Consider the following 23,640-nt stretch of genomic DNA (forward strand, 5'->3'; position numbering starts at 1 on the left):
CTGGCTGTCCTGGAACTCACTTTGTAGACCAGGCTGGCCTCGAACTCAGAAATCCACCTGCCTCTGCCTCCCGAGTGCTGGGATTAAAGGCGGGCGCCACCACGCCCGGCTCTAGATTTTTTTTTTAAAGGTGGGTTCTAGGGATGGAGCACCTTAAGCACCTCATAGAATGAATGATCTCCCCATCTTTCTGAGTAGTAATTTAAACAATATTCTGAAATCATATGTGGAGTAAAATTGGCCCTGACTTACAATGGAGAAAAACACTGTCTGATGAAAACATGGCTGAGGGCACAAAGTTTAATAATTGCTTCAAACTATCAGACATCATCATCATCATCATTATTTCCTCTCTTCCTCCTCTTCTATTTTTTCCCTCCTCTTCTTCCTCCTTCTCCTTCTTCTTCTCTTCTTTTTGAAGACACAGTCTTACTACATAGTCTTAGCTTAGCTGGTCTAGAACTTACTTTGTAGACCAGATTATTCTCCAGTTCATAGAGATTCACCTGACTCTGCCTCCCGAGTGCTCAGATGAATAGGGTATGCAGCACCACATCCAGCCTAGATATTTCATTTTTCACTTATAAACAGAGTTTTAAACTCACCATGGCTTCTGCTAAGATCCAGAGAAGAGAAGCCATGTTTTGTGCTTGTTTGTTTTTAAAGAGGAGGAAGGAGAAGAGAATGAGGTCACCAGCAGTGGACAGGGAATGCCGGGTAGCTAGCACTTGTAGTGAGCTTGGCTGGTGTGAGGTTGCTTGCCAGGGAAACAGAGATCTATGAATCATCAAAAGGCTGTGAGCAATGTCTGCAACTCCTTCTGTGTGTGGCTCCACCTTAAAATCCAAACAAACATTCACAAGTTTCAAGTTATTTTGATGAGTAACTTATATACTAGCTGAATTAAAGAGAAAAACATACATTTTAACTTTTTTTCCCAGTTCATTGGATTAAAGTTCAACTAACTCCTAATAGAAATGATTCAGTTTTCATAGTTCACAAAAAGTGTTAAACTGAAAGGGAGCATATAATTCATCAAGTATAATTTCCCCTTGTTATGATGAATTCTAGAGACACCGAGTACTGTAGCATTTACAGGACACTGAGACCCCAGAGTTAGAGGGCTCTTGACTCTCTTGGTTCAGACAGTGGCCAAATACAATCAGTTCTCACATCTGAGTCTGTGTAAGGAACACTGGGAGGGCGAAGTACCTGGTAAAATGTAGATTCTGACCTATCAAGGTATAAAAGTGGGTGAAGCTGTTTACCACCAACTCTGACAGCTTGAGTTGGATCCCTAGAACCCGTGAGGAGAGAGCACCATCTCCTGCAAGCTATCTTCTGACCACCACACACACATCATAGCATACACATGTCCTACTCCTGTGGGGCAATGGGCTGCACACAGACAGCCTGGTCTCCAGTCGAGCATAGGTCTTGAACCCCAGTGGGACCCAGTGGGTGGTGATTTCCACCTACATGGGACATAAGGTGTTTGATCATGTCTCCTGGACCCCTGGTTCCTGTCGAAGTTACTGCCCCCCACAGGAGATGTGTGGCTATCAGTCATGTAGGAGCAGCACCAAGCCTTCCCACATGCAAATAAGGTTTCCCCCAAACTCTCAGTCTAAGTCAATGAGGGGTACCTGCTGTCAAACCCTGAATCACCCACCAAACTGTATATAAATCCTATCCAGTGAATTAAAGGTGCGAGAGAACTACTCCTTCATCTGAGTCTTTTGTTTCAAGAGCTGTAACACTTGGGAAGAGATCTCTCCCGAAGAGCCACCTGAGGTCCCACCGCACTCCTCACTGGAGTGTCTGCTTCTCATCTGCCCAGCCAGACCTGACTCAGTTCAGAGCAGCTCTGAGTTAAGGAGTGATCTGGAAGGCACGGCAGAGACTTTGTCTCCTTGTTTGCACTCGATTCCCTTCACTCGAACCCTTGTGCCAGGCCTGGACAGAGATCTCCGTGGAAAACCTCTGGTACCCAGACCCACATACTCCCAAATAAATAAGTACATGAAAGAACTATTTATAAAAAGGTAGACTTTAGGAGCTGGGAAGACGGCTCAGTGGTAGAGTGCTTTTTGTCTAATGTGCATAAAGCCACAGATTTAGTTCCTGGCACTCAATAAAACAACAAATCATGAATTCCTCCCCGCTCTCAGAGATCAGGGGTGAGATGCAGAAATTGACACTTTAATGTGGTTTTGAAGAACTTGTGATTCAGGTAACCTTCAGATCATACTCTGATAGAGCACTGGGAAGCTGTACAAATCACGAGTTTCCTTAGAACAAGACTGCGCTCTATTTTCAGGGTCAGATGCCCAGTGACAGTAAACTGACCTTACTTCGATCCTAGAGGAGCTCTTGGTTCAATTGGCTATCATTTGGGACCTTTTTGGCATACGCTGGTTTTATTAGATGTGGAGCCCAGGGTCCTGCATATGTCAGACAAACCTTCCTCCGCTGAACTGACTTTCCAGACTCTGCCATGCTCTGTAATTTTTCAAGACAAGTTTTCATTAAGTTATCCAGCTTGCCTTTGCCTCTGCCATCTTCGTGCTCCAGTCTTCCTGGTAGCTAGGATTACAGATCTGTGTACTGGGCTCCACTGGGGACTGTTCTTTATAGCTAGAAAGGCCCTCTGAGTAGACAGGTGTTCCCACAAAGCAATTGTATGGTGTCTGAGGGGTCTGTTAAACTGCAGCAGAGGCAGCAGGCTCGCATAGAGCCCTGGCCTCTGAGAAGAGTCAAGACATTATATGTAGTCAGTTCTCAAATCCCTACCATTTAGATTTTACAGTTAGCATCTTGCTATATTTGCTCCACTGGCTGGGTACCCATCTTTCCTTCCCAAGCACACGATTATCTTGCTTGCCAGGGTTTTCAATCCTCCTTCCATCTCGACAGTGCTGTTTTTAGCTTTTCTTTTGGCACAGCTAGTTTCTCCAGTATTCCCTGTTAACTGTTTTGGCATCCTTCTGAGACCGTGATGACCTCCTTGAGACTGAACTTGTGTCTCTGGTTTTAGAGTGCATCTTTACACTGGTCAGAGCAGGCGGTCGGTGAAGACCATGTAATTAAATCTACCTTCGTTTCTCCTATCCTTTCATAATTAACACTGCTTCACATTTCCATGTGGGTAAATTTTCAGCTACTTCAAAACTCAGTGGATTAAAAAGTATGAATCCATCTTTCCAGAAACACATACATTAAATTTTAGGGTGATTTTAAAATCCTTTTTTATGTAGTCTCATAAACCAGCTGCTCTAGAGTATATTTTTGAAATATCAGGCACTACCTAATTATACCAATTACTATGCTTACAGAAAGCCACCAGTGTATTATAAGTGAGCTTTAATCTCCTGTCCCACTACTCCAAAGAGCATGTCTCACTGCCACTGAATTATCTTTTCTCTGTAGTCTTATATACTGCAACCCTGGTAATCCTTCTAAGCTTTTAAATTTTATTCATCTAGTCTTTGTGTGTACGAGCATTCACCATGCAGGCACATATGAAGTATGTGTATGAGCATTCACCATGCAGGCACACACGGAGGCTAGAGAGGGCAATATCAAGATGTTATCCTCAATTGCCTCTCTACTTTATTTTTCTTTTTTGGTTTTTCAAGACAAGGTTTCCCTGTATAGTCTTGGCTGTCCTGGAACTTGCTATAGACCAGGCTGACTTCAAATTCAGAGATCTACCTGCTTCTGCCTCCCAAGTACTGAGATTAGAGGCATGCCTTGCTACCACTGCTGGGTACATCTCTATCTTATTTTTAAGGCAGGATCTATCACTGAACCTTGTCTGACAGCCCAGCAAGCCTCACAGGCCCACTTGTTCCCACCCCGCTAGTTCTGGGTTATACATGCTGCAGCCACTGTTCTTTCTTTTTTATTTTTATTTTTTATTTTTGTTTTTTGTTCTTTTTTTTTGTTGTTCTCTTTCTTTTCCCACTGTTCTTTATGTGGGTGCTGGTGATCTGAACTCAGATCTTCATACTTGCACAGCGAGAACTTTTCCCAGAGCCAGCCTCTGACACCGTTCCTAATCATGTCATTGCTTTCAGAGTCTCTGGTGGTCTCTTACTACCTGTTAGTCTAAAGCTTCAAACTCCATTTTCATCCCTAGTACTGATGAAAGACCTTTTCATTCTTCAAAGGTTGGCCAGGTTGTCATGACTTAAAATTTTTTTTATTATATTGTATTTGTGTGTGCACTCATGCCATAATACACATGTGGAGGTCAGAGGGCAACTATGTCAAGTTGTTTCTTTGCTTTCACTTTTATGTGGGTCGAAGAAATCAAACTCAGGTCCCCAGGTTTCTGTAGCAAATGCCTCTACCTGCCATCTTGATGGACTACATGCCTTTTTACCACCAAAGTGAGAAGTATTCTGCTATTTTACATTCCATAGATGGCCTCGCCGAGACATCACAGACCGTATACTATCCTGTGCATGTTTGTGTCTACCTAACCGAAGAAAGTCGTACAGTTAAGGATCATGTCTGAAACCATTCCACACAGCCCTCAGCTCCACTGCTGACTGGAAGATTCAGACTGTGACTACGATTGAAAAGAAACTGTTCATGGTGTAGTTCAGATGATAGAAAGGGAGAGAAGCCCCGGCAGTTATCTGATTATGATTAGGCACTGAAGAAGTTAAGCTTTGAGGATGATTTTATTTTCTTACAAAGAAGCTTATATCAGGACTTCAAAATAGATAAAAAGAGGGTCAGAAAGAGGAAGTGAGCCATAGTCTATTCAGTCATACAAAGCTCAAATAAATAGTACCTCAACATTTGTAGTATTGTCAGACACATCCTTAAAAAGAAACTTCTCCAAAACAACAAAAAACCAAACCAAACAAACAGCAAAAACAAAACAAAAAAAACCCTAAATCCAGAAAACCCAAAAAATCAACTTCACAATTTTAAAACTACAGGCATGTTCTCAAATGCTGTTACATAGGATGCAATATATAAGTTCTTTTTGTTTTCAGGGTAAAGGCTAAATAGGTCACATTTTATTAAGCTTCTTCAGAGTAAATACTCACTAACACCATATAAATAATTAAGCCATATTGAAAAATCTTGTAAAGGGTAGATTCAATCCACAGCACTAGTACCATGCCTGTGACACCAGATTTCTGGGACATTTGGGGGCTGCCTCAGCCCACTCCTGGAATACAGCCTGTAACTATGAGATGTACCACAGAGGAGGGGTGTACTCCCATCAGTGACAGAAGCCAGTGGCTGAAAGAGAAGTTCAAGCTGGCCTGGACCTTCCCAATCTGTCCTACTCAACTGATGGGTCATATCATGCCACCCAGAACGATGCTGTCCTGTTCTATGGTTAGCAAGCACAACCTTCGAGGAGAGACAGAAAAGATTATAGTACACATTTGGAGAATCCAGGCCTGGACATCTGCGGTCATCTAGCCAGACTGCTCCTCTCAGTTCCTGGGAAGCAGCCATGTTACTTTAGTGATATCACCTCTGTGGATTTTCTCTGCTCATGATGTACTTGACCTGTACTTAAAGTGTCCCACCTGTATTTGAGCTAGGGTCTTACTATGTAACCATGGCTTGCCTGGAACTTTGTAGACCAGGCTGATCTTGAACTAGACAGATCTGTATGCCTCTCCCTCACACATGCTGAGCCTAAAGGCATGCAGCACCTTTGCCCTGCTCTTGAAGTCCATTCTTGTATTATCCAGGGCTTTAGGGTACAGACTGACTTCCTTCTGTCACCTCCTTTTTTTCTGACCCCTTCCTGACTCCATGTTGTTATGACTCCCTCTTCTCTCACCAAATTCCTGTCTACACAGGCCCTTTGAAGCCTAGGCTTCTAGTATCTGTCAGCAAAACTCCTTTCTGACATGACCAACCTCCTGCTTCAACACTCATCTGAAGACCTTGACAATCAGTGACTGTGATGCTTTCAAGGGCCTAGTTGGGGCCCTTCTCTTGGGGATTAGTCTTTTACTTGGACCTTAGATGCCTAGTGCTCTCCTCCAACTGCCTGCCCAGTCCTATCCTACCCTTCTAAAGCCTGAGACACACACACTCTGGCTAGTGTACTCACCAGCTTTTATTGCTAGCTTGAACACTACCTGGAGAGTCCAGTTCCCAGATATTCTGGTGGGATAGGCAGAAGTTTGATGCTTCCCGGTCCCCTCAGACACTCACACCAGGCAGCCACAGGAGGCTCTGTGGAGCTCAAAAGGAGCCTAGCATCTCTCTTCCACTCTATTGTTAGTTACTAAGGCTTGTCATGCAAGTGTCAGGGGTGAGTCTGGCAGGACACCCTAGAAGAGCCAGTATCTTCTCCATCTTCCAGTTGTGCAGCTTGGTCATATCTAGACATCTCCAGGCTCCTGTATACTTGGTCCCTGACGTCCTCAAGGTATCTTCTCCTCACTTGCTCACCTGGCTTGGGGACCTAATTTCCTTCTCTCTTGGATACCCTGTGAAACAAACTGCTTCATGCTTTCATAAACTTAAAATAAAACAAAACATAAAAAACCTCAATAAACAATAAGAGTAAAGCCATGTTATTGTGGTGATGTATGCCTTTATTAATCACCTCACACGAGAGATGCGGGGAGGAGTAGATCTGTGAATTCACAGGCAGGCTGCCTGGTCTACAGAGTGAGCTCCAGGCCAGCCAGGGCTACAGAGTGAGCTGAAGTGAGCCATACTGAGACCAAAGGATGGTATTCCTGTCAGCATTTGCTGTTTGTGTTGCAGACCCCAGAATTGCTTTATTGTGAGATTAGATGGGTGTGTGCTAATAAAGTTTGTTGCATCAAATTCATTATTTGTAAATGCAATCTATGTATTTTTGTTTCATAGTTTATTTTACAAAAGACTCAAATATATGGTTTTTAACTTCTGTGTTTTAAGGATATTTGCTTTTTGAACACCTATTTATAGACAAAGCTTCCATACAGATAGTTATACTACAGTAGAAAGATACTAGAGTGAGCCTTCAGAATGCAGACACATCCCTCACTTTCATTGGTACAAACACTCTTCTGGAGTCACATAGGACAGGAAAGCAAGGTGCAGCTACAGTAAACTTGCTCCTTGGAGCTCTAACCTTTATTCCTTCATAACTAAGAAACCCACTGTGCATTAACAGTATAGCAGAACCAAAATCAAGAGTGTTCTGGTCACTGGTACACCACTGCCTCTGATAGAGCTTACTGGGAACCACTAAACATGGTAGCAGGGGCAGAGCTGTAGGAGATAAAGTATTTACTGCCTGCCCACCATTATTCTGTCCCTCTGTGTTATCATACGCTCACAGTTCAGAGATAAAAGGTACTCAATCTCATAGCACATTACAGGTTTCAGGAATCGTATGCTTATAACATGAAGGATGGCAGCAAGAGACACTCCTGTGGGGATGGAAGAGATTGCCTGAAGCTACAGAGCAAAATGATGATGGATTTAGAAGAGAAAAGAGGGCAATGAAGTAAGGGTGTAACCTGAAAAATGCTGCTAGGCTCATACCAAAGCTCCGAGGAGTCGAATTACAAAAGACCTGGGCAGGTAAAGTAGTTCAATGGGTAAAGGTCCTTGCTGCCAGGCCTGAGTTCAATCCCTGGTACCTACATGATGGAAGGAAAGAACCAATCCCTGCAAGATGTCCTCTGACCTCCACACTGGCTTTGTGCTGTGAATCTCTCCACTATAAATAATTGTAAGAAACCAACACGAAATCCCTTGATACCAGCCTTAGAAGTGTGGACTTGGTTCTCAGTGATGGGTCTGGGATTCTGATGCATGCAAGAGTCACTCGGCAGGAGGACTGATGACTAGAGAGAGTTAGGCTTCTGAGATCGTGATTTAGAACTGCCCTTTAAGAGCTTCCCTTGGTGAGTCTGGCACAGGCTGACATAGTGCCTTCTATAAAATGTGAGAATCCCGACTGTTGAAAGACCGAGTGGTGGCTTGAATAGGAATGGCCCCACAGACTCATATACATGAGATGCTTGAACCCCAGTGGGTGCAACTGTTTGGGAAGGATTAGGAGGTGGGACCTTGTTGGAGGAGGTGTGTCACTGAGGGTGGCTCTGAGGTTTTAAAACCTCATGCCCTTCTAGTTGGCTCTCTCCTTCTCATGGTTACAGTCTCAGTATGTGAGCTCTCAGCTCCAGCTCCAGCACTACGCTTGCATGCCTGCCTCCTGCTGTGCTCCCACTGGATGGTCATGGAATAATCCTCTGAAGCTCTAACAAAAGCCCCCAGTACTTTCTCTTCTGGTCCCAGACGCTGCGGGAGCCACGGGTTACCATGCAGACATGGCCAAGTCCAAGAACCACACCACACACAACCAGTCCTGCAAATGGCACAGAAATGGCATCAAGAAACCCTGGCCGCAAAGATATGAATCTCTTAAGGGGGTTGACCCCAAGTTCCTGAGGAGCATGCGCTTTGCCAAGAAGCAGAGCAGGAAAGGCCTGAAGAAGGTACAGGCCAACAATGCAAAGGCAGTGAGTGTGCACACAGAGGCAATCAAGGCCCTGGTGAAGCCTCAGGCCATCAAGCCCAAGATGCCAAAAGGCCCCAGCCACAAACTCAGCTGGCTTTCATCACTCACCCCAACCTTGGGAAGCAGATTCGAAGCTACGTGGCCAAGGGTCAGAGGCTTTGCCAACCAAAGCCTAAGATTCAAACCAAGGCAGGGGCTAAAGCTCCAGCTAAGGCCAGGCTTCAGCTCCAGCCCAGGCTCCCAAAGGTGCCCAGGCCTCTGTGAAGGCCCCATAGAAAAGGTTCCTGCCAATGTGAAGACAGATGGACTGCTGTGATACACCTACACACACACTATTTGCAGATGACCAGTGTCCTATGCTGTTTTTACAAGTAGACTCGAGGGAAGATCTGTTAAAAAAAAAAAAAAAGCCCCCAATAAACCTTTATTTTATAAATTCTTTTGGTCACGGTGTCTCCTCACAGCAACAGAAAAGTAATTAAGATAGAACCTGTCTGAAAACTCATAGCTTAGGTTTGCAGGATTCTCCTCTGACCTGTTTTTCTTTAGCATTTGTAATTGTTTTTCATATTTTATTTATTGACTGACTTGTGACACTGTCACACTGTGTGTATGTGTGGAGGTCAGAGGACAACTTCTGGCAGTTTGTTCTTTCCTGCAACATGGGTCCCAGGAATTGAACTCAGATCGTTAAGCTTAATAGCAGGTACCTTTACCCCCTGAGCCATCTTGCTGGCCTCTTGTTTATTGAAAAGCTCCTTTGCTCAACAATGTTTCTTGTCTTTCTATTTCTCTGCTTCCTGTAGAGTTTTTGGCCTCTTGGACTTTGCTCTTTCTTTGAAAATTATTTCCTAAGGTTCTGACTTATGAATAGTGTCCACATTAATGATCTGTTGGCTCCACAGATAAGAATAAGTTACCAAATATCAATATCAAATAGTACAGGATTCTATGCCACTTGTCTTGGAGGATAACAACCATACCGTTATCACAAGAGAATAGTTTCATGTTAGAAATTTACTCTTGGTCAGAACTCACTACAGTTGGCTGACTGTATTTAAAGCCTTGATTCCAACCTCTAGTGTGTAGACTTTGTCCTGAAGATAAAAGGTTACAACAACTTCTAACCCTGTAGTACTTTAGATAAAGACATGTTCTAGAAATACAGCCTTGGAGACAGCTTGCCAAGAAGGTAGGAGTCATCAGAATGAGCATGTATTTAAAGTCACTATCAAGGTCCCTGTTCAGAATGAAAAGTAAACTTTCTAGTAACCCTTCCCCTTCAGAAACTCCTCTTATTCAGTAAACTAAACAACTATAGGTCTTAGGGCTGCAGAGGGGCTCACTGGCTCTCTTCTAGAGGACTTGGGTTGAGTTCCCAAGTCACCCACATGGTAGCTAACAGCCAGCTAATAATTGTCTATAATTCTACTTCTTGAGGCATGCATATGGTATACAGACATACTACAGGCAATACACCCATATACATTTTAAAAAAATCTCATAAATAAGTAAATAAAATTAATATGTTGGACTTGCTTGAGGATTCTTTTTATGGGGTTCAAGAGTGGGGGATTAGCTATTAGGGGGAGCAATCTGGGTGGTTTTTACTTTGACAGACAAGTCATACATTTATTTTTCCTACTATTCCTATCCCTTCCAATAATACATTGGACTTTAATCATCTGTATGCCCAATTATGCATAGGCAGAAGTTGGTAAATAGTGGAATCTCTTTAAAAGCTTACTACAGAGCAGTTTTGTCTCACTGGATATACACCCACAATTAGCTCAGGTTAGACCCTATTCTTCCTACTCTGATCCTTTGAAGATAACATGGGCTAGAAACCATCTAAATTTAATTTACTGGGGGTGGAAGAAACTAATGTTATTGTCCAGATCCGGGAGTATGGCAGGCTGATGCAAGAGGCGGTTGGAGGGCATTCTGGGGTGGCTCTATGGGTTGTTTGGAGAGGGGGGTGTGAGCATAGTACGTGCAGGTGAAGAAACTAGGCTGCTACGGGCTTTACAAGAAGGTGGGCGTGCAGGACCCAAACAAACCAACTGGGCTACCAAGTTAAACCATCTCCAGTGCTTGCCTGACTTGTAAATACACTGCAATTCTGGCAAGTGTTTTTGTTATATAAGTAAATCATCTATGAGGTCCTCTGCAATGCTGGTCACTGAGAGTGAAAAGCAGACATTTCCTCTTGTAACAGCAGCGAGGTTGTTATTCTCCAAGACAAGTGGCATAGAGTGCTGTAGTATTTGATATTGATATTCAATAATGTTTATTCCTTCACCATAGAGCCAAAAATCATTAGCATAGATTTATTCATAAATGGTATGTCTTTTTTTTTTTTTCCTTTCTGGTGAAATACCTTTAGTAAAGCTGCCATTCACAATGGGGGAGGCTGGGCTGAGAGACCCAACAGGGACCAGCAGAACAAAGGGAATTCCGACATTTCTGGACCTTAGAGAGGAGGGGAGAGGTCTCTGACCTTAGTTAGAGAGTAGGGTCCCTGAGTTTAGCAGACATATGACAGTGCTATGCAGAATGTAGGGCTGTAATTTAGGGAGCCAATCCTATTGTCCCACCCCCAACTCAGGGCTGCTGCTGCTTATGTTTAGGGAAGATACTACACAGGGTCTGATGTATGGCTCCTCCCCCTGACGGGCAGCCTCTGTGACAGCATGCCTTCTTTTATAACATGAAGCAATGGAGGGAGGATAAAGGTGTGATTCATGCTGATTTTTTTAAGATCAAAAAAAAAAAAAAAAAAAAAAAAAAAGCAAGCACATATGCGTGTGTGTGTGTGTGGTACAGACCTGGAGCTGGAGCAACAGGATGCTGTCAATTGCCTGATGTTGGTGCTGAGAGCTGAACGCCTCTCCTTTAAGAGTAACATTCACGGAACCACTGACCCACCTCTCCAGTTCCCCCATTTTACTTTATAGGAATGTGTTCAAGACATCAAAAGTGCATGTTCCACCTTTCATAGAGTATTTTCTACAAGTGGTTCCCAGTTTCGAAATTGAAAGATTAAAAGACACTTCTGGGTGGTGGAGAGATGGCTGGGTGGTTAGGAGCAAGCACTGCTTACTTAATTGGGCCTCAGTTGGATTCCTGGCACCCACATCAGACACAACCACCTGTAACGCCAGCTCCAGGGGAGCCTCTAGGCATCCACGTTAGGGGCAATTCAGCTTGTGCCTAGTTTAGTAGATAAAGCAATTATTGGCAAGGAGAGAAGCAGACCTTTCATCAAGGTTAATTTCAACAGGTCTCACGTTAGAGGACAGAGATGAGTCTGCTGAATAGGATGGCGTGCAGAAATGACTTGTCTTGCTTCTTACAGTGCTGTCCTCATTAGAGCTCTGAAGGTAAAGCATGTGTGTAAGCTGAAAGCTAAACCGAAGTTAGTCCCAGCCTACTCTTTCCTGTTTCTTCCCTATCTGCCATCATTTCTAAGGAACAACCCTCCTCGCTCTTGCACTGCCATTCTCCTCAAGTATCTCAGGCAATTTCTGTAAGGAGAATTGCTTGAGCCATATCTGGGGCTGTGAGTCAGCATTTCACCTGAGCATAAAGTCAAAGCGATTTAAAGGAAGTAATGTAGTCTTTTTTGAAAGGCATATACATGTCCTTGGAGAAGCTTTAAGAAAAAATGGAGTTTCTAAGCTTATGAATAGTTTATTACATTTCAACAACTGTATTGTGAATCAATAAAACAAAAGCTAAGGACAATGAGCTCAAGTTATTGATTCTTAAGTTTCAAAATAGAACAGTAGGAAAGCTATAAAAAAAATAAGGGATTTTGGGGTGTGTGAGCAATTGGAATCTAAAGCATCCAATCACCGACTAAGACATCCTGAGACACCAGGAGACACCAGCAGCTACTCGGACGTCTAGTTCTGCTCATTTATTCTTCACTTTGAAAAGTATCTTAAAGTTTTAGTATTTATTTATTTATTTATTTATGTAGTTTTGTTTTTTCAAGACAGGGGCTCACGTGTAGCTCTGCCTGTCCTAGAACTCACACTGTGGACCAGGCTGTCCTCAAACTCACAGAGATCCTCCAGCCTCTGCCTCTCAAGTGCTGGAATTAAAGGCATGTGCACTACTATGCCCGGCATAAATACTTAACTTTTTGTTTTTGGAGTCAGAGTTTCACTGTGTAGTCCTGGCTGTCCTAGAACTCGATACATAGACCAGGCTGGTCCCCACCTCACTGAAATCTGCTTGCGTCTGTCCCCTGAGCACTGGAATTAAAAGTCCAGGTCTTTTTATACAGGAAGCGGTGTGGAACGGAATTCTTCAAAACTCAATGAGGTGCGTGTATGGTCCATTGGTGTCCAGCTTTAACACTTGCCTGTTCCCGTACGTGCCGTGGGCCACCGCAACCCTCGCTTCTACACTCTTGGTGTTGTTGGCCACGGCTTGTTCACACAGACTCACAAACTGGGAGTACAGTTCTGAGCCCTCCTCCTTTCCAGAGTTAGAGTGGTACTGCATGTTCCGCCCTTTCACCCTGCCCCCGAGGGTGGCTTGCGGGATGATCAGAACATCGCCAGGCAGATCGAGGATTGAGACGTGCTTGCCGGTTTCCGTTTCGCTTAACTTCACATTTAACAGCGTATTAACTGCGTAAAGAAAAGAAGTGAAGCATTTTTGAAGTGATAAATAAACATGAAGAAAACCATCAATCTTTTAGTTGGTTATCAAGTTTCATATTCCAAACCTAGTTTTCAACCCCAGGCTGTAGATGTTAAAAAGGGCTTCACTAAACAACACTGCCTGTACTGGCTAGTTTTGTGTAAACTTGACACAGCTGGAGTTATTACATAAAAAGGAGTTTCAGTTGAGGAAATGCCTCCATGAGATCCAGCTGTAAGGCATTTTCTCAATTAGTGATCAAGGGAGAAAGGCCCCTTGTGGGAGGGACCATCTCTGGGCTGGTAGTCTTGGTTCTATAAGAGAGCAGGCTGAGCAAGCCAGGGGAAGCAAACCAGTAAGGAACATCCCTCCATGGCCTCTGCATCAGCTTCTGCTTCCTGCCCTGCTTGAGTTCCAGTCCTGACTTCCTTGGTGATGAACAGCAGTATGGAAGTGTAAGCCGAATAAACCCTTTCCTCCCCAACTTGATTCTTGGTCATGATGTTTGTGCAGGAATAGAAACCCTGACTAAGACACTGCCTAAGACCAAAATATACAGAACATTCTGAATGCTATACAGAAAATACCAGGGTGCTTCAAATCTGACCTGGCAGCGAGGTGCAACCACATAAAGTTCATCCCAGAAGACCTACATTCAAAGGAGTAGCCGTACACTGGAACCTCAGACACTGTTGCCTGTGGGGACGCATGGATGTTTGTTTCTCTGCTCTTTTCACTTCTTAAACAAACCCATTGGTTCAATTCCACTATAAACCAGTGATTTTGTAATTTCACAATTTAAGGCAAATTAACATGGACTAACATTTTATAAATAAGGCCTATTGGGAAAATGTAAAGGTGAAATCTGTTATTAGAGATGAGAATGTCAGCTTCTGTGTATATGGATATGTATGTGTACATGAGTAAGTATAGGTAGATAGATATGTAAATGGGAGGCTGGAGAGAAGCCGTGGATATTGAAAGTACTTACTACTCTTCTCGAGGATGGAGATTGGTTCCAAGCATTCACATGACCGCTAACAACCGTCTCTGGCTCCAGTACCAGAGGACCTGATGCCCTCTTATGGCCTCTTTGGGCAACATTTGTACACGGTACACAGACAGGCATAACAGCCATACACATAAATACTCCTCTCAAATCCAAAACAAAAAACCCCATGGCAATATTTTTATAAGCATAATAAGACTATTTATCTAAATTACCATACACATCTATGTGTACCTAGAAACCTAGACTATTTCAACATTAACCATTTCAAGGTATAAACCGAGATGCCTATATCTACACTCAGGTCCCCACTCCCTCTACAAAGGGAAAAATGAATTCTTCTTATGAAGAACAGAACAAGCAGCAAAGAAATTCTATAAACCTTATAGTCTCAGGACGGCAGGTTGAGGCAGACAGACCTCTGTGAGCTCCAGCTCAGCCATGGCTACATAGATTTTTTTTATTTTCCTAATTTTAAAGGCATGCTTTCTAGTTCGGTTGATTTCAGCTACTGCATGTCCTGCAGTAAACATCAGTAAACACTTGGTATGGTTTCCTACTCCACAAGTCATGCACTTAACCTGGCAAAAATCGGTTGGTTCCTAACCTATGGTACAAAAAGCCCTATTGCTTTTTATTAACTTAACATTTCTCTTTAAACACCTTTGTAATTCTCCGTTGTGAACAGGTACCGTCAGCCAGCAGCCCCACCGACTAATCTCAGGAAACAGGAAGTCTCCCGAACACTTCATTCCAATGGAATCACTATTTAGCTACCCAGGCCCCACACTCCTAAATTAGCAATTCTGGATTACTGGCAATGAGCAGTAATACTCATAGACTTTCATATACCTCCCTCTACTGGCTGGAACTGAGAGCTCACATATGGACATGTACAAGTAAAAACTGTACAAAGAGAAATAGAAGCAAGTTGAATAATCAATAATGTGGCAGAAACTTAAAAATTGTAAGACAGGTTATTAATCAAATACCTCCAACAGCACAGACATGAAATCAAGCTTTGACAGATCCTTGATCTTAGTACAATTATAATGAAGATGAACTGAGGAAGATTCTACACATTTCTGTTTTAGCTATGATGTTTCAGACTTCATGGACATAACCGATTATACTCCTAATGTACGTAAGGCTTGGCTGGAGAGGTCTGACCCCATGAGCAGGTGTGAGGCAGGCTTTAAGAGAACCTCCTCAGACTGGCTCACTTCTGGACAGAGGGACGTACAAACTAACCTCTCCACAATAAACGGTTATTTTGCTTGTACTTTACTCTGCTGAATGTGACCCTTAGCCATGTAAGTCCTTTATTGAGAATGATAAACTTGTTAAACTAGTCATTAACAGTCTTAAGGTAGAGTCCCCTGTGTTTTAATTCACCACAATCTTACACATGTATTTAGAGTGACCTCATAAAGAAAAAGACAGAAGCACACAGGCTTAGTCACTAAGAAACAACCTGCAGATTGGGTTTCATGGGTTTATCTTACCTCACTATGATTGAGACATTAAGACCATAACACAGCTTTGCGAAGTCAATCTTTGTTTTTGTTTTTTGTTTTTTTTTGAGACAGGGTTTCTCTGTGTATCCCTGACTTACTGTGTAGACCAGGCTGACCTCTGACTCAGAGATCCGCCTGCCTCTGCCTCTCCAGTGCTGGGATTAAAGGTATGAGCTACCACTTCCTGGCTACAGATGACCTACATTTTATTTTTGTACTTGAAGAGTCTTATTACATTCCTGTGGGCAGCAAAGATGATCAGGGTAAGTTACTAATTTAGGAAAACAAGCAGAATGTCGACCACCTCAATAACAGGAGCTCAGAAATACCTCTCTAACAGAGGGGCTTTATTTCATTTTCTCAAGCCTTCAAAGGCTCCTTATTATCCACTAGAATCAAATTTCAAACCATTGGTTACCTATCACACAGTGCTTTCTTAAGTATTGTTCTCATGCTTTGACAAAGTTGTCAGCAAAGTTTGGAAGATAAGCATGGAATTTCCTCTGTTAGTTGACTTTTGGCTAAGGTGTCATGAATGCGCTCTCTGCCCACGAGTTTCACTTTCATTACTGCTCTTGGCCAGGTTAATTTCTATGAGCTCTGACTATCCATCTGCGTTGCTTTTCTCTGTGGCATGCCTTGCTTTCTTGTTCAGGCTGATCCAATCCTAGGATCAAGGCATTCCCTGCCTCAGCCTCATGAGTAGCTGGAACTATAGGTACATGCAACTGTGGTTAGCTTAAATTTTGTATTAATCTAACCAATATGTGCTATATTTTACTAATGAGGAGCGTATAGGCCACCTCCAGGCTTAGGAATAATTCCATTACTTTAGTTTCTTTTCCCTGAGCTTAAGTTTTGAATCAAATACTACCTTTTAACTATGATGATTCAGTATGTCTGAACCTATGGAATTATCTACCATAAGGACTGTGCAGGGCCATGGACTGCATACGATCCTGGAAAGCTGTCACAGGTTAGTTATTCTTCTGTGATCCTTGCGCATTTACTGTTTCCTCTGTCCTCAGAGGATGTATGGCTTTATGGGTTTATTTTACCTAATTTTGGGTATTAACACTAATTTTAGTTCAGGAATTAGGAGAACTATATATTTTTATACAAAACCCTATGCAAATGGTTGCTATAAATTCTCCTCTATCAGTGATATAAGCATGAATGGTCCAGATGTGATTGGACACAGATGCAGTAATACATTGTCCTCTATGGCCCATTAGGGGTGCTCTTAAGAGGGAAGGGACCATGGTGGCGTGAGAGGAACAAGAGAGGGTAATAGGAAGTAAAGAAAGTCAAGTGTATGATAAATGCCTATAAAATCTACCATTTTATAAAATGCACACACACACACACACACACACACACACACACACACACGGTGAGCGTGATAAAGAAAGTGGATCTCCATGGCCACTGTACTCTCACAACCTTCTGTACTCTGGGCAGAACTGTGCTGTACACGAGGGCTTATGTGTCTATCTTCTAAAGCAGTCTATAAGCCACTTGCAATACTGCGATGTTTTACAAGAGTCCCATCATGTGCACTTTCTTTAAAATTCACAATAAGCAGCATTATTAACACAGCGGCACAGTTTGGGCTCATGCTTCAGCACTGAAGAGCTGCTGCTGTTCCTCCAGGGGACCCAGGTTCAATTCCCAGTTGCTAAAAAGGGCTTAGGATACAGTGCAGTGGTGAAGCACTTTCCCATCATGCTCTAGGCCCTGGCTTCAAATGTGTAGCACTATAGCGCTACAGCAAAACAAAGAGGAAAGAGTAACAATAAATTGTGCTTCTTAGCTGAGGCTGTAGGTCAGTGTAGAGCACTTGCTTAACATGTACAAGGTCAACCCCAAGCCCTTAAAAACAAAACAAAATCCCACCGAGACCAACGCAGTGTGGTTTTGGATATTTTGGTTCCCTTGCTCATAAGCAGTTCTATCTTTGCTCCTTTACTTGTTCCACATCATAATGAGTTTCAGCACACCACTCTCATGCCCCGCTCGCTGGCTGGGAGAGGGGAGGAAACACATACCCATTTTGGGGAGAAGGTCTGTGTCAGCTCCCTTGAAGAAACACACATAGATCACCAATCCTCTCCGAATCTGTGAGAAATGACCACAGGAATCTCAGGTTAGGAAGGAGACCACAGAGACACAGCTCAATGGGAAGCATTCCACAGTGTCTACAAGCACTTGGGTTAAAAGCTAAGGAAATAAGGAGAGTCTTGAATTCTAAATAAATTATGAGAAACAAAATAATCTTTGCCAAGTCTTAATCACCATGCTTATTTAAGGGATTACACTACAGTTAAGAGGGGTGAAGATTACAAACCATGCCTGCATTTATTTCTACTGAGCCAGCAGTTTTCAGACAGCCTCCCCCAACTCTGCCAGGCCCACAGAAAGTAACAGGCTGATTTAGTCAACGTCAAATGATCCTCCTTTCCCCACATGGGGCTGTTGAATAAGCAACAGTGTTACTAGTGTCCTCCGATGTTACTGTTTATTTTCCCCTAAGTCATTTAAAGAGAGTGGTATTTCTACATGGGGTTTTGTCTTATTTTTACAAATTCCAGGAACTGTTCAATTGCTTTTTCTGTTACCGCGGTCAATGCCTGAAGAAAACCCAACGATTGGGCTTTGAAAATTACATTTATGATAAGTTCTATAGGAAAAGGTTGGTTGTTATCAGGACTATACACCTTCTCATTTTACATAATGACTTGAATATTTGCTTACTAGTTCCTGTAAGATAGTCTACAAGAAAATAAACAAGTGATAAATGACTTCATTGCTACCACTAAGGGAATTGATTGTATGTTAATTTCCTTCGCTCACTTGATTCAGAAGCCACCACAAAGATTAAATGCATTAGTAACTGCAAACTGCTTAAAACAGCGCTGAGCTCATAGTAAATACGACCCAGGTGTTTATCAAATGCTACATAAAAATAAATGGGAAGACACACAGCTATATTTCATGCTTAACTTCCAAAGCTTTATACATGTTTGGGACTCAATTTAACTGTTAGCAACATTAACTTCAGCTATATCTTTCTGGTTCTAATGGTTTTCTGTGTAAATATAGCTAGCTCTGCTCTCATACTTGAATTACCTGGGAAAAAAATTTTAACTATGTGCACTTGTGTGTCTGTGTACAACGGCAGGTGTCTGTCCCGCCGAGAGGAGGCCATCAGATCCGAAGGAGCTGGAGTTACAGGTGGTGGTGAGCAGCCCCGCATTGCGGGATAATGGAATCTAAGGGATCTCCTGGCGGTGAGATTCCCTGAGCATTCTGAGAAGCAAGGCTTACGCTGTTACCTCAACACTTAATATACTAAGGCAGAAAGATCATCCGCAGGCTGAGAGCTGCAGAGGGAACCAGTCGGGCACAGGCCACCACCAGACAGATGCAAGTCCAAAGAGACAGCTAGGCAGCCCACTAGGGTGGGCAGACGGAAAGGGACAAGCTCTTCATCTCACGAAAGATGACAGGAAGACCCGCACGGTTCCGCGGATAGGGCCGGACGTTACCTCCACCCACTGCGCCGCGGCGTCTCCATCGGCCGGGCGCACTTGCAGGCGAGCGTGCATACACTGCTGCAGGAGCGCACGAGCCTGGGCCGCACGACCGCTGTCCGCCATGGCGCGGGTCCGCACTGCGCATGCTCGGGTAGGCTTCTCCCACTGTTCGTGGCCCCACCCCCAAGTGGGCGGGGCCTCCGCCTGGCTCTCCGGAGTCCCGGATGTGGAATTGACCTGCTTTGGAGCTTTGAAGCTGCAGTCTCTCGGAGGGTTTTTGTTTAGAGATCTCTGTTTCTCCTTCTCTCCCTTCTTCTTTAACTTAATCTCATCCTCGAATGCCTTGTTTTTAGTTTTGTTTTTGGAGGTAGGGTCTCATAGAGTCGGGGTTGGTCACAATAACCACGTAGCTGAGGCTGACCTTGAACTGCCTCCTTCTCCCAATTGCAGGAATTACACGTGTGCCCGCCCACTGCCCCACCCCACCCCATCCTGCTCCGCTACCTGCTTCATAGCTTTTGAAGAAATCTTTTTCATTTCAGAAAGCTTAGGTTTCCAGGTATTGGAAAGAATGTAAGTCAGAGTTAAGCCCATTCTATGTTTATTATAAAGACATAACTAGAATGAGATCAATTGATCTCTGTGGGTGGGGGACAGATGCATCTATCGAAGGGAGAATCTAAGACTATTGGGAAACACAGAGATTTACATTTTATTTATAACAGTAGCAAAATTACAGTGATAAAGTAGCAATGAAAATCATTTTATAGCTGGGCAGTGGTGGCACAGGCCTTTAATCCCAGCACTTGGGAGGCAGAGGCAGGCAGATTTCTGAGTTCGAGGCCAGACTGGTCTACAGAGTGAGTTCCAGGACAGCCAGGGCTATTCAGAGAAACCCTGTCTCGAAAAAACCAACTCCCCCCTCCCCCCCAAAAAAGTCATTTTATGGTTGGGGGTTATGACAACCTGAGGAACTATATTAAAGGGTTGCAGCATTAGCAAAGTTGAGAACCACTGAATTAAAAGTTAGAAATCTTTCAAAATATATCTTGCCCACAGTCTTAGAGTTTTACTGTTATGAATAGACACCATGACCAAGGAAAGTATTATAAGGGCAACATTTAATTGGGGCTGGCTTACAGGTTCAGAGGTTTGGTCCAGTATCATCAAGATGGGAGTATGGCAGCATCTAGGCAGGCATGGTGCAGGCAGAGCTGAGAGTTCTACGTCTTCATCTGAAGGCTGCTAGTAGAAGACTAACTCCCAGGCAGCTGGGATGAGGATCTTAAGCCCACACTCACAGTGACACACTACTCCAACAAGGTCACACCTCCTAATAGTGCTACTCCCTGGGCCAAGCATATACAAACCATCACATCCACTCAAAGCAGTGCTGACTCCTATATCAGAAATGCTACAAATCATTCCATAGTTGTGGAAGGGTGTTTATAAGCTATGTGAATGCATTTGGGGGGGGGCGACCAATTCCTTTTTTATTATTTTTAATTTTTCATTTATACACATTTTAATTCAAATATAGTTATATCACTTTCCTTCCCCAACCCCTCCCAAGTCTCTTCTCCCAACTTCTTTTATTTTTCCTCACTTGCATTAATAAACTTTTTTCTTCAATTATTATAGTTACATTAAGCATGTACAAATATACAAATATAACCTGTTGAGTCTGTTTGTGTGTGTATGGCCTCAGAGCTGATCTCTTTGTATTGGGTGACATTCATAGGAGAGGTTAATTCTCTTTCTGTACAGTCATTAGCTGCCTGCAGTTCTTTGTCTAGGGGTAGACTCGATTGAGATGTCCTATTGCCTTTGTTCAGGTTTCTTTTATGCAACCGCTTCTATGAGAGATTGTTTTGCAAGCAGACATCCTAGTATTCTAACTCTTCCAATTTTTCTGCTTCCTCTTCTGAGATGTTCCTTGAGTGATAGATGCAAGAGCATCTATGATATAGATGTGACGTGATGTAGATGGGGCCGGGCTTCCCACAATCCTTTGATCTCCAAATTGTGTCCAGTTGTGGTTCTCTGTGACAGTTCTCATTGGCTGTTAAGAGACTCTTCCATAATGAGTGGTGATAGTTACATTTACCCGTGGATATAAGGATACAATTTAGAATGTGATTAGAAATTATGTTGCGCTAGCACAGTTATGCCATGGAGTAGATTCTCTTCTAAGACCGATGACCTCACTACCCCTGGGGAATTTGGCTAGGTTCTAGTAACAGGCATGATTTACCTCTTGTCCAGTGGGCTTTGCACCCAATTAGACAGCTGTTGGTTACAACTGACTTGGGAGTGCCGTTTACTGTGTCTTTGTGGCTCTCTGGCCTTGCTGGTCCTTGTTGTGGTTCATAGGTGTCATTACTGGGCGGGGCTGGAAATTGCTTCCCTCCTTTGGCAGCTTGCATAGCGTTGTCTGGTAGCATGGAAGCTAGACACAGGAAGGAGGCTTTTAGGTCAGATCCAGCTCGAGTGGTCTGAGTCCTGTGTTAAATGTAAAGTGTCCTCAGCAAGAGACTTTCCTTCAGCCTTTGAGAGGTATCCAGGGCAATAATAGTTTATGTTGTTTTGGAATTCCTTGGAATGCTGTGCTTTTATTATTTTACACTTACCTAAAATTATACACAATAAGCATAACTGTTTTTATACATATACACATACATCATATACATATACATGAATCTATATTTAATTTCTATCTCTATATCTTAAAAGAAGGCATGCTACTTGGACTGACAGTGTTCCTCACAAGAACCACAGACTCACCAACCCCTCAGTCCCAGGCAGGAGAAACCTCCTTTTGAATGGAGGAGAGCATTTCTTTAGAAAATATCCTTGGTAGGAATATTCTTATCTCAGAGTGTGCTCGCTCACCAGTAACTGAATTTGATACGTACACAGTCCTGCAACATTTTCTGATGTACCCAATGACATCGAATCCTGTGGTCCATTTTCCTTAAGAACTTATTAGAATGTAAATAAAAGTAAACAGGGCTTGGTTTTCTTTCCCACGAAATCTATTCCGTGAAAGTGCATAGGATTAGCATTTCTTTCTCACAGATGCGGAGGGTTTAGCGGGCAAATAATAGTGTTACCCTGATTGCATTACTCAGGTCATTGATTTGGGCTCAGTTGGCACAATATATTCATGTCTGTTGTTTTAGAAGATGACATCACTGATGGTGCCGCTGTCCATACAAAGTAGTGTGACTGGAGAAAGTAACCCATGCATAATCAGTAGTCCTTTGTATACAAACTGAAGCTGTTTGCTGGCGAGTTATCTCGCAGCCTCCCTAACACTTTCAGTAAAAAGAAAATGAAACATCTCACTTTATCTCTGGTGGCTGCGTTACAGGGGCTCCCACATTGGTTGTCTTTTGTGTAGTATTCATAAGTTGAAGTTTTCATGCCTGCACCTGTATGTCACTGTAACTATTGAGTCTGTACGCTGCAACTAATATTCCAGTTTTACAAGTGGAAAGGAACATTGTATAGAGACCCAAGCTGTGATCCGGAGTTACTGAAGACTTTGGTGTTTATTCGTGTGTGAGTGCCGGAGATGGGAGGAGCTGTTGCCAGTAGGATGCATAGTTTCCCGGGGTCTCTGTGCAACAAGGAGCAACGGGGAAGCCATTTCTGTGCTTAGATAGTGTTTGGTTGTTAATGGTTAGTGTTTCAAAAAAATCACCAGTTACTTTTAACTTTGCCATTGGGTGAGAATCTCTTAGGCTGAGAATGTCAGTTAAAAAAAAAAAATCTGGCCACTTATTCTTCTCTTCTGCCTGCAGAGGGCAGTAAGGAGTAGACATTAAAGAAAGCACTTTCTGTGTTTTGTAAAAACTGTTCTCACAAAGAATTCATGGAAGTAGGACATGCAGGCAATAGGATAGCAAAATTTGAATAAAGCAATAAAGAGCAAAGAAAATTAAATTGCATTAGAAAGTTACACTAGAGTACGTTTACTAGTTGAGATGGTAGTTTTTGACTGGAATTTTGATATAGTTCATAGGGACACCTTGCTTTTTGAGACATGGTCTCATAGTCTAGGCTGACCTCAACTCACTACGTGTCAGAGGATAACCCTGAACTCTTGATAGTATTCCTGATCCTCCTGCCTCCACCGCCTGAGTGTTGGGACCACAGGTGTGCTTGACCACTCCTGCCTTGTGTGGTGCTGGGGACTGAACCCAGGGCCCGTGCAAGCAGGACAACTGACCAACTACCAACTCAAACCGACTCCATCCCAGTCCTTCATCTTAATTTCCAAAAGTCAAACAGTCATGGGCATCCCATTTAATCTCCAGGTGAAGCAGGTCAGACAATTTACTTCAGAGCTAGAGGGAAAACAAAGCACCAGTCAGCTTTGGAGGAAGACTGTCATACAATGGCTGG

The 23,640-nt window shown here is 43.1% G+C and overlaps 1 protein-coding gene and 1 pseudogene across 2 annotated transcripts; one reads left to right on the plus strand and one right to left on the minus strand.

Annotated features, from left to right (window-relative positions):
- Positions 1 to 283: 283 nt before the first annotated feature.
- Positions 284 to 19,369, minus strand: Dtd2 (D-aminoacyl-tRNA deacylase 2). 2 transcript variants are annotated; one of them, XM_021179043.1, is made up of 4 exons: positions 19,243 to 19,369; positions 17,743 to 17,812; positions 12,885 to 13,155; positions 284 to 836 (listed from the first exon to the last, which is right to left on the minus strand). In XM_021179043.1, exons 1-4 carry the CDS (start codon positions 19,351 to 19,353, stop codon positions 788 to 790), a joined length of 501 nt encoding a protein of 166 aa, XP_021034702.1. In that variant the 5' UTR covers positions 19,354 to 19,369; the 3' UTR covers positions 284 to 787. The 2 variants fall into 2 exon arrangements, with proteins under 2 accessions (XP_021034702.1, XP_021034701.1); XM_021179042.2 differs by lacking the exon at positions 284 to 836 and having other exon boundaries at positions 10,842 to 13,155.
- LOC110306891 lies at positions 8,288 to 8,787 on the plus strand (annotated as a pseudogene).
- Positions 19,370 to 23,640: the final 4,271 nt, after the last annotated feature.

This window comes from Mus caroli, chromosome 12 (assembly GCF_900094665.2).
Source record: "Mus caroli chromosome 12, CAROLI_EIJ_v1.1, whole genome shotgun sequence".
In the NCBI taxonomy this organism is placed as follows: Eukaryota; Metazoa; Chordata; class Mammalia; order Rodentia; family Muridae; genus Mus; species Mus caroli.